At 36.3% G+C, this 11316-nt stretch overlaps 2 protein-coding genes across 2 annotated transcripts; one reads left to right on the top strand and one right to left on the bottom strand.

Annotated features, from left to right (window-relative positions):
• Window positions 1–748: 748 nt before the first annotated feature.
• Window positions 749–6633, top strand: LOC110789389 (serine/threonine-protein kinase BSK1). Its single transcript, XM_021994047.2, has 9 exons — window positions 749–1353; window positions 1454–1589; window positions 2498–2631; window positions 3371–3476; window positions 3995–4080; window positions 4178–4366; window positions 5300–5464; window positions 5545–5658; window positions 6154–6633. The coding sequence occupies exons 1-9, from the start codon at window positions 1066–1068 to the stop codon at window positions 6406–6408; spliced, it is 1473 nt and encodes a 490-aa protein (XP_021849739.1). The 5' UTR covers window positions 749–1065; the 3' UTR covers window positions 6409–6633.
• A 341-nt stretch (window positions 6634–6974) lies between these two features.
• On the bottom strand, window positions 6975–10377 carry LOC110789390 (ATP-dependent zinc metalloprotease FTSH, chloroplastic). Its single transcript, XM_021994048.2, has 5 exons — window positions 8831–10377; window positions 8030–8276; window positions 7747–7930; window positions 7483–7654; window positions 6975–7326 (listed from the first exon to the last, which is right to left on the bottom strand). The coding sequence occupies exons 1-5, from the start codon at window positions 10127–10129 to the stop codon at window positions 7105–7107; spliced, it is 2124 nt and encodes a 707-aa protein (XP_021849740.1). The 5' UTR covers window positions 10130–10377; the 3' UTR covers window positions 6975–7104.
• Window positions 10378–11316: the final 939 nt, after the last annotated feature.

The raw sequence follows: 11316 nt of genomic DNA, 5'->3' as shown, positions 1-11316 counted from the left end.
AGAAAAACCATAACATTTACAAAATATTACTTATTTGTTTTTATTCATCAGTAGAAAAACATGATCAAAAGAAGATAAGTAAAGCATACGTATTACTAGGTAATAATATTAAACAAAATTTGACATATGTGGTAACAAAATAGAAACGTTGCAAATAAATAAAAATGAGTGAAATACGATACTACTCCCTCCGCTTTTGATATTTACAACAGTTTGACTTTTAAACTATCCATTCATTAAATTTAACCAAAATTTCTTACTAATGTATACTCCATAACAGTCAAATAATATTTGAGTAATATGGTTTTTAAAAGTTTTACTAATACGTACTCCCTCTGCCCCTAAATGTTTTGCTCATTTGTCATTTTACGCGGTTATTAAGGAGAAATGAACATTATAAAATTAACTATAATTGTTGTACTTTTATGCGAAAATTTTCCTTTTTATTCCATTTTTACAAGAAAATAAAATAACGGTAAGGGTTGTGAGCCAATAGGATTTAATCCCTAAAAATGCAAATTTATTAATTCATTCGAACTTAAATCAACCGATGAGATTACAATGTCTGTTATTGATAAACCAATATAATTACAAGGTTTAAATTTTAAATAGTAAATTAAAAAGGATAAAAAAGAAGTGAGAAGATCATTTTGAGTCAACTTAAAGGAAAATGGGAAAAACATTTAAAAAATGAAGATGTAATTGCATATAATTAAGATGGAATTAGTATCTTAGCTTAGGAACGGGGGAGTAGTTTAAAGTCTCTCTTCGTCAACGGAGGAGAGAAGAACAACAAAACCAGCTCAGCTTAAGCTTATTACAAGTGCCTTGTTCTCTAAACTCGTTTCAACTCCAGAAAAACTCAGATCTCTCTTTCTCTCTCAATTGACTATCAAAGAAAAGAAGAATTCTTGACTTTTTAAAAAACAAAGAGAATTTTTTGTCAACTCTTTCCAACTTTTTTTCTTTTCCCACCAACCTAAGTAGAAGTATACTAATTTACTAGCTAAGCTTTAAGCCTTGTTTGGTGGTGAAGTTAATACTTATCCATTTTTTATTGATTTAATGGGGTGTTTTCAATCAACATTGGGCCCATCCAAACAACCCCTTAACCACGCCAACGGTGGAAACGGAGGTTCCGCCGCTGTCGGCGACGGTGTTTCGCCGGGATTCTCGGAGTTTTCGTTGGCGGAGTTAAAGACGGCCACCGACAACTTCAGCTCGAAATCGATTGTTTCCGAAGGTGGCGAAAAGGCGCCTAATGTTGTGTATCGTGGTCGCCTCCAGAACCGCCGCTTGATCGCCGTTAAAAAGTTTTCTAAGCTTGCTTGGCCTGACCCCAAACAATTTGCTGTAATTATTTGATTTTTAATTTTTTGGATTTTTGATTTAATTAGTTTTAATTTTTTGTTGAATTTGAATTTTGATTATTTTTAATTTTATTTGTTTGCAGGAAGAAGCAAAAGGAGTTGGGAGATTGAGGCACAAGAAAGTGGCGAATTTGATAGGGTATTGTTGTGATGGGGATGAGAGGTTGTTGGTTGCGGAATTTATGCCTAATGATACTCTTGCTAAACATCTCTTCCATTGTAAGGAAGTTGCTTAATTATTTCTATTTTTGTCTTTTGCTGCTTTTTTCCCCTTTCTTTTTGGTAATCTTGGCTGAGTTTAATTTTGGTAAATGTGTTTTACTGTGTGTTGATCATGTGATTGATTATTAAGGAAACGTTATTTTTCTCTTCAAATGAAATGTGGAATAGGGAAATGTGTATTTATTTTTGAATTGGGGTTTTGATCTATTTTAGGGTTTTTTCTATTGGGGATTGTTTCTAATTTAAGCTTAGATAACACTAAAAGATTGCTATGCATGTGTGAAAAGGGATGTGATAGTTACTTGTATTTTGGGTATCTTGTACTTCCTCCGTCCTACTTTGATTTGCAACATTCGGTTAGAGGCCATTTTTATGAATTTATTTTTACTGCCTTAATTGTCCTTGGTAATTTAGTACAATTATTGAGAACAGCCATCTTATTGTGATAATATGGATCAGATTAAAATAAAAAAGTAAGAAATTTATGGGAAAATTCATAATTTACCTTATTAAATATGAAAACTAGCCCATCAGTTTGGGAATCGGGACATCCCAAAATAGAAAAGTGGTCTATATAAGTGGGATGGAGGGAGTACATGATTGGTTTGAATCATAGGGTTAATGCCATAGTGTGATAGTGGAGAGCCTTGAGCTTTGTTTACTTTGCCAGTCAAAGTTCTGCTTCATCATTGCGTGCGTCAGAGTTAACATTGTTGAATGTCAATCAGGGTTAAAAGTCCAATAATTTTCAAAGAAGGGAATTCATCGTGGGTTTCTCTCATTACTTCGAATTGAATTAATTTCCCCTCCAGTCAGTTTACAATGTTTTCACTTGTTGAGGTGAAAATTTTAAGGACTTTACAACCTTAATGATCTTGGTCTCATGAAATTGGTATTCTTTGTAGGGGAGAACCAAACTCCTGAGTGGGCGATGCGATTGAGAGTTGCTTTATATATTGCTGAAGCACTGGAGTATTGCAGCATTGAAGGTCGCCCACTTTATCATGATTTAAATGCATACAGGGTTCTCTTTGATGAGGTATTGGATAATACTCCCTCAGACTAACCTTTTTTTGGTTAGGAACTTTGACTATTATTGTTGATTACGACCTAAAAGTAAAACATATACTTTCTCCGTTGTCATTTACATGACACAATTGAGTTTTAGACACTATTCAGACAAACTCCTTTGACTTCCTTTTGCGATTTATACTTAAGAAAAAATATAGTCGTGTGGGGTCTTATTAGATTCGTCTCAATAACTATTTTTTAAATATCAAGTTTTTATAATTTTTTCTTATCCGTAATTAAAAATATTAATGTTTGAAATCGTGCATTGGAAAACGTGCTTAACTAATTTTGTCATCTAAAAAAGAACAGAGGAAGTAACTATTATCGAAAATGAATCTAGTGAGAGTATGTGTGTATTGCAACTGATATATTTTCGCGAACTAATGGTCAAAATTAATAAATTTGACTCGAAAATGAAAATGTGGATTACTATTTTTCATTGCAAATTGTCCTAATTAAATGGTAAATGCGATATCAATCGATCATCTTTATTAATCGCACTGCGCATTCATTCTATTGGTTAATCTTTATTATGTTTTGTTTCTAGTCTCAATATTTTAATTTTATTGGGTTTTCTTTCTAATGTGTAATCTGTTCATTATTGTGCATAGAGTATAGCTTGGTATAACCTGAAAAGCTATGACATAATAGTTTATGAACTGTTGTTTTTTACTGTTTTGGATGTTAACCACTGTCATTTTTGGCAGAATGGTGATCCAAGATTGTCTTGTTTTGGTCTGATGAAAAACAGCAGAGATGGAAAAAGTTATAGCACAAATCTTGCATACACACCACCAGAGTATCTAAGAAATGGTATCCACTATTTTGTTAGTCTTAGATCATCTTGTTTGTTTACCTATCATAGATTGATAGGTTTAGCAGAACTCTCTTTCAGATTGATTCATATATATATATATATATATATATATATATATATATATATATATATATATATATATATATATTTTTGGGGGGTGGGGGGGGGGGGGGGGGTGTGGCATTTTTAGTTTGTATTTGGTCAAATGAATTAGGTTCTATGCGTGTGAAGTTGTGATGTTCTTGGGATGAACTCTAGGGCTTGATCAGTTGAGGAAATTATATTGAAAATTATGAAAAACTTAGAATGAGATTTGAATTTTCCCCGTCACAGAGTATCATGGCAATATGATTATCCTATTCTTGTTTGATATGAAGTAAATGGTTTTTTTCAAAAACATAATGTGCTTGCGTTTAGAGTGAACCTTGTTGAAAGCATTGTGGATTACCAGCATTGTACCTTACTATTCTGTCTACGTCACCTGCACTGACAACATACTTTCACGTTCATACAGGAAGAGTTACTCCAGAAAGTGTAATCTTCAGTTTCGGAACAGTCCTTTTGGACCTTCTTAGTGGCAAGCATATTCCTCCAAGTCATGTGAGTTCTCTTTATTGATTATCGTTGGACTGCATTTTGCTGCATACACTACACGATGCAATGCTTTCAGAGTTGCTAAGTTTTTTGTGTTCCGCAGGCTCTTGACATGATACGAGGCAAAAACATTCTTGTTCTAATGGATTCACATTTGGAAGGCAACTTCTCTGGTGAAGAGGCAACGGCTGTTTTTAATCTTGCCTCGCAGTGCTTGCAGTACGAGCCAAGAGAGCGGCCAAGTGTCAAAGACCTAGTTACAACACTTGCTCTGCTGCAGAATAAAGCCGATGTAAGTCTCCTATTGCTATTCTGTCCAGATTTGTTTTAATGCTGTTCTGCTTTATATGTTCTACTGTGGTATCAATTTCTGCTTCACTGCATGTATGTTTTGGCTTCTGAAGACTCTAAACTTATTGATACGGGTACCTCTCTGCATAATGAGACTAATATGAAATTATGAGTAGTGTGAAGCCATGAAACCAATGTATTGGGATTGGGAAGGACATTTTCCCTTGAATTTGATTTTCTTATATGTTGCTTTCTGTTTTTAGAAATTAGGGGTATATAATTCATACAAAAATCATCTCATCTCCGATTCGAGACAAGGGACAATTCATTAGGTCTTCTAGGCCATGAAACCATGTGGGGACTTTTACGAAATTCCTGAACTATTAGTTATATCTCTTGGTTTATGATCACTTGAATTACTTCCACTACTTTTAGATAGATCCACCTTTTCTGTTCATTAATCTATTTTACTGTTCATCAGATCGGCAAAAGATCCTATTAGCTTAGGGATGTATTCCTCTGCTAGTCTTACACTCTTACCAGTATTGATGAAAAAGTCTTACTTTTATATTCTTCCATATTCCAAATAATGAACAACTATAAAAGCATTGATTAATTTAACATGGTTTGAAGTTTAAACTCCTATGTGTATGAGGGAGACCCTCCCCGCCCCAGTCTAATGTCATCCCTAAATTTGGATACCTTTTGTTTTATTCTCCAATTTCTTGTTCGGTCTATCTTTTGTTACTAGGGTCAAGTTCATGCTGTAATTGTTTTGGAGTGTACAGTAATCTGTAGTAAATAACATTTCCTGTCAAATATCTTGTGGGATTTTGTACGCTCCAGGGGAAATGGGGATAAGGTGAGGGGAATAGGTGATGAATGTTGAAGAAATTATATGTTTCCTTGGAAGTAATTTATATGCTGGTTTTAGGTTCCATCTTATCTGATGTTGGGAATACCAAAGCCTGAAGATGTACCTCCTACGCCTCCACAACCACTTTCTCCAATGGGAGATGCCTGTTCTCGATTGGATCTCACTGCTATCCATCAAATATTGGTTTCAACACACTACAAAGACGATGAAGGGACTAACGAGGTAATTGTTATATAATATGCTATTCACTCGTGTGATTTCGTCGCTTGCTTGAAATTAACGAGTTTTCTGGTTGAGCTCAGTTATCTTTTCAAGAGTGGACACAACAAATGAGAGACATCCTGGAGGCAAGAAAACGTGGTGATTTGGCATTCCGTGATAAAGATTTTAAGACTGCGATAGATTGCTATTCACAGGTATGTAAAAGTGTAAAACCTTCTCAGCTCCCCTCCCTAGAATGGAAAAGAGGGCTGAAAACAAGCTCTATTAAGCAGAATCACATATTCTAGGGTCTTAGTGATCAATAATAGAATAGCTGTAGAATGTAGGAAGTCATTTATACAGAACTCTGCTTCTTTACCGGATTGGAAACTGGTTGCATTGAACTTCATGTAGGGCAAGTAAGGACCTAATAAATCTATCAAGATTCTTCTATTTTATGATGTTCAGGTTTAGTTAGTAAAGTCGGATTCTTAAGTTTATTGATCAAAAGAGTCGCCTCTCTCTTTTTTTGACTAATACTTCGTATATCTAAATTGGAACTTCTCCCATAAGTCAAGAATGAAAATTTGGGTTTTTTTTAGCAATGCTCAGCAAAAGAAGTAAGGCCTTTTTTGGGATGGGGTAGTATAGCAACAAGTTTTCTAATAGCTCTGAAGCTCACTGTTTGAACTGTTATTTCGTGTGGGCAGTTCATAGATGTTGGAACTATGGTATCTCCAACTGTTTATGCTCGACGAAGTCTATGCTATTTGTTCTCAGACCAGCCCGATGCAGCTCTAAGAGATGCAATGCAGGCACAATGTGTATACCCGGACTGGTCAACAGCTTTCTACATGCAATCTGTTGCTCTATCGAAACTCGACATGCACAAAGATGCAGCCGACATGTTGAATGATGCTGCTCAATTAGAAGAGAAACGACAACGCAGTATGAAAGGAAGCTGATTGTATAATTCTTTCATAATGGGTTCTCTGTCGTTTGTTTTAGTCTTAATAGTTCAGAGGGGTGTATGTATTACTCTTGCATTTTGATGCTGTACCATAGAGAGGGAGAGTTGTATTTATTTTCTTGTGGTGCCATTATTTAGTATCCAAATTCATTATAAAAATAATTTCTTCTACTTGTATTATGTACATTTTCAAAACTATAATACAACACAATTTTGGGAATCACAGTTTGTGCTTGCCTTGATCAATGTTTAGTTTTTGTTTATGTTTTTGTTTATAAAACGAATGTGCATAGGATTAAACAGTTTTTTTTTTTTTTTCTCATAATCTTCATTACCATCAGTTTCCATTTGAGGGTAGACATTGAACATTTATTAAGAAAAACTCGGGATAAATTGCATTGCAATGGACATTACTATGTTATTGAGAACTATTTTCAAATTACACTTAAGTTCATTCTCATTACCGTCATTGATTACCAGCTAAGTATTGAAGAATGTCGCATAACCAACTTTGTGAAACAACCTTAAAGCAAAGAACAAGCTAAAGACAGAGAGAGCCAGTTCACTCATCGAATTTTTTTGTACACTTTTTTTAAAATATGCAGTATGTATTATCTATCAGGTTTTGTACAATCATGGAAACCAATGTAGTTGAATCATATACTAGTACAAGAATACAGGAATTGATGGCTTAAGAAACATATAATTCAGCCTGACCATCAATGAACAAGCTCATGAACTCTTCCCCATCAATAGTCTCCTTCTCAATGAGAAGCTGAGCAAGTTTGTGGAGGATGTCAATGTGGGTGTTGATGATCTCTGTTGCCCTTTTATATGCAACCTCTACCAACTCTCTCACTTCACCATCAACTATATCTGCAGTTGCCATCGAATAGTCTTTTGCACTTGACATCTGTAAAATATATTCATAACATTTTTAGGGGGAGGCGTTCCTTACACAAATAGACAAATATATTTCATAAATTCAATTGTTTTACTCTTTGTTACGCGGTTGAAAGTTAAAACTAATCTCAAGTTGAAGAGTTAAAACAATCCAATAATGTGGTACCTGCTGGCCCAAGAACGGGTTTCCACCAGCTCCACCGACAGCAAGTTGTCCAATTTTCTTGCTGAACCCAAATCTTTCAACCATCTGCCTGGCCACCCGTGAAACTTGCATGAAGTCACTTGATGCACCAGTTGTGACATTGTTTTCACCAAATATTACCTCTTCAGCTACCCTGCAAAACAACAGGGAAATTCAGAGTCAACACCAAGACTTAAATGATCGTGTTAGATGGTGAAAATTACTATTAATGACACTACGACAGACCTGCCACCAAGAGCAACAGCCATTTGATTTTCGAGATAGCTTCTGCTGTAAAGGCCTGATTCTAGCCTTTCTTCACTGGGGGCAAAGAATGTAAGACCACCCGCTTGGCCACGAGGAATGATTGAAATTTTGGCTACAGGATCATATTCAGGCATGAGAGCACCCACTAAGGCATGGCCGGCCTCTGCACAAAAAAGGAAAGCTTAAAACAGTCACAACCTATAGACCAGTAATACTATCAGGCGAGTAGTTTACTATACTAGGCTTGATCATCTTAACCCACCATGATATGCTACTAAACGCTTTTTCTCCTCTGAAACAACTGCGTTTTTCTTCTCTGGACCAGCAATGATTCTCTCCAGAGCATCAGATATCTCGTCTTTGCTTATTTCCTTGAGTTCTCTCCTAGCTGCAAGGATTGCTGCTTCGTTCATAAGATTCTGCAAGTCTGCTCCAGTAAAACCAGGAGTTCTCCTCGCAACCTTATCAAAGTCCACGTCCTTTGCTAGTGCCTTTCCACGAGAATGTACCTGTAACACCAACAATTTCAACAAATCAGTAGTTCACACAGAAAGGTATTATTATGTCACTAGGTAAAACTCAGACATACTATTGTCACTAGTCAATCTTCGCTTTCCATCTAATACACTTACAAAAGTACAAGCAAACTGGCAAAATAGAAAGATCCGTTGTTAATCAACGTTGCCCTTACTTCCACAGTAAGATGATTGCTCAAGTTGTAAACACATTTCATACCCTATCTTACAAAACAGTAGTCAAACCGAGGACACTATACATGTACTTGTATGTTTACATACACACAATAACATAACAATCAAAAAATGACATTCTCCATTTTATATCCATTAACGTATATTCAGACTTACTTGTTGTTAGGAAGAATTCCAATAATTCTAATCTACTAGCACAATATCAATAACCTAGACTTGCAACATTCATACATACTACTAAGTACTAACAAACAAGTAACAACCAATTATACCAATGTATTTAAAGTCGCATATGAAATGAAAAGCATGCAAGTAAACAAGTCTTGATTCTTGAATAGAGTTGAATATTATACCTGAAGGATCTTAACCCTCCCAGCAACATCAGGCCGATCAACGGTCACCTGACGATCGAACCTCCCAGGCCTCAACAAAGCAGAATCAAGAACATCAGGCCTATTAGTGGCTGCCAAAACAATGACCCCAGAATTCCCAGAAAACCCATCCATCTCAGTCAACAACTGATTAATAGTTTGTTCCCTCTCATCATTTCCACCTCCCATTCCTGCTCCTCTTTGCCTACCAACAGCATCAATCTCATCAATAAAGACAATGCAAGGCGCCTTACTCTTAGCCTTCTCAAACAAATCCCTCACTCTAGAAGCTCCCACTCCAACAAACAGCTCCACAAACTCAGAAGCTGCACACGAAAAGAATGGTGTTCCGGCCTCCCCAGCCACCGCCCTCGCCAACAGCGTCTTCCCAGTTCCGGGTGGCCCCACAAGGAGACACCCCTTGGGAATTTTAGCCCCCAATGCAGTGTACTTATCAGGGTTTTTCAAAAAGTCAACAACTTCCTGCAACTCAAGCTTAGCTTGATCAGCACCGGCAACATCAGCAAATGACACACCAGTTTCCGGCACCTCCTGGAATTTCGACTTTGACCGGCCAAAATCCATTGGTCCGCCAAGTCCTCCAGGGCCACCGGGACCGCCTTGAGCCCGGCGGAACAAGAAAAATAGTCCTGCAAAAGCCAATAAAGGAAACAACAAATTCCCAATAAAACCAAACAACCCATTTCCACCCTCCCCTTCAGAAACAGAGATATCTACACCATTCATTGCCAAAATATCAATAAGATCAGGATCATTCGGAACTACAACTGAAGCTCTCTTGCCATCAACAGCAGTCAACTGTAAAACAGAACCGTCCTTACTGAATCGCACCCTTTCCACCTTACCCTTCTTAACTGCATTCAAAAACTCACTGTACCTCCACTGAGAACCTTCTGGAAGGTCCGGATCCGAAGGTTTAGGAGCGTTTAATACTAAATTCTGCGAAAAGGGGGAAGAATTAGGGAGACCGGGATTAGTGGGTTGAGCTTCAATTACCTGGGGAGATTGCGGAGGAGGAGAGAGATTATCGGCAGCAAAAGCTTGCTGTGAGGCGAGAGTTGAGGATAAAAGTAGGGCTGTTAATGCTGATTTTGATAGAAATTTGGGGTTTTGGGAATTGGGAATTAAGGATTGAGTGATGATAAATTGCTTTCTTCTTGAAGAAGAAGGAAGAATGGGTTTTGTGGTTTTAGGCGTTGGTGGGTAAAATAAGACGCCATTGCCAAGAAAGCTTGAAGAGAGTAAAGGGTTAGCCGCCATTGTTAATCGTTTTGAAGCTTTACAAAACTGGAAAATGGGTTTCGTATTCCAGTAATTCTGGGTTTTTAGAGGGAAGGAGGAGAGAGAATCTATGGCTAAAAGCTACTGGTGCTGGAGCATGGAGGTACACAAATGATAAAATGCAATCTATAGATTTTTATTTTATTCTATTTTATTCTTTTTGAAATGTTGAATTAAATTGAGTTAAGTGAAGTTTAGTGCGTGGATTAATGTGTAACAATAGATAGTGTGCGAGTAAAAGATGGAATTGGGGTTCAATATAAACCAGGAGATGAGGACTTGCTTAGACTGTGTCTACGTGTACTTCCCATTATCCATTCAATTATTTTCAGCGCTTTGTTAGGAGGAAGTCTTTATGTATACTAGGTATATCATTTAAATGGTATACTAGCAATAGAATAATAGTAATATCAGAAGTGGGGTCATTATAGTTAGAAAAGAAAAAGGAAATTGGGGAAAAATGTTAGCGCCAATGAATTAAGGTGAAATTGTAGAGAGAGAGTGAAAATTTCACCAATTGTGCCAATGTCATTGATGAAAATGTAGGCGGCAAAATTGGTGAAATAATTTCTATACTCATTTTTTGTAATATTTATTTTCTACTTTGTTTAATTTCTTCCCCCATATTTCCGAGAGCTTCTTTCAGATCTGGATAAGCTTCTTAAAAGTTTGAAATCCGTATTGATGAACAATTCACCCACGTATGATTGAAGCCATCGAATGTGGAATCTGGGCTCACCTCGTATATGGTGTTTGTCATGAATTAACCGTGGATAAGTAGGCGATTGGGCAAAAAATTGGTAGGCGGCGGTAATGAGAACTTCTAAGGAGGGTGAAGTGGTGGTTGGAAGCAAAAGGAGGTTGCAATTAAACCAGGTATGTTTCCAAGTTTCCGTAATTAGTTGTAATTAATAACCAATAATTTCATTAATTAATACAATTAATGCATTCAATTATTAATGAAAAAAAAATCTGCAAATAGTTATTTAAATCAGTTCATTCAATTCAGTGAGTTATCTTGAAATTAGGGTTTTAAATTTATTATTATCCATAATATAAATTTATTCCATTTTGGTTTCGAAAATGTTTGGGTCCAAAAATTAGGATTTCAACGATGATTGGAATAAAAATGTAGGGTATTGTTTATTGTTAATTTGTGAAATTAG

The sequence above is a fragment of the Spinacia oleracea genome, chromosome 5 (assembly GCF_020520425.1).
Source record: "Spinacia oleracea cultivar Varoflay chromosome 5, BTI_SOV_V1, whole genome shotgun sequence".
NCBI classification, from domain to species: Eukaryota; Viridiplantae; Streptophyta; class Magnoliopsida; order Caryophyllales; family Amaranthaceae; genus Spinacia; species Spinacia oleracea.
This window is presented reverse-complemented; position numbering and strand designations above follow the sequence as displayed.

Coding starts and splice junctions, on each gene's coding strand:
- LOC110789389 (XM_021994047.2), top strand. CDS start 1,066: ATGGGGTGTTTTCAATCAACATTGGGCCCATCCAAACAACCCCTTAAC. Junction 1,354..1,453: donor CTGACCCCAAACAATTTGCT/GTAATTATTTGA, acceptor ATTTGTTTGCAG/GAAGAAGCAAAAGGAGTTGG. Junction 5,465..5,544: donor ACGATGAAGGGACTAACGAG/GTAATTGTTATA, acceptor GGTTGAGCTCAG/TTATCTTTTCAAGAGTGGAC.
- LOC110789390 (XM_021994048.2), bottom strand. CDS start 10,129: ATGGCGGCTAACCCTTTACTCTCTTCAAGCTTTCTTGGCAATGGCGTC. Junction 7,931..8,029: donor GCGTTTAGTAGCATATCATG/GTGGGTTAAGAT, acceptor TTTTTTGTGCAG/AGGCCGGCCATGCCTTAGTG. Junction 7,655..7,746: donor GCTGTTGCTCTTGGTGGCAG/GTCTGTCGTAGT, acceptor GTTGTTTTGCAG/GGTAGCTGAAGAGGTAATAT.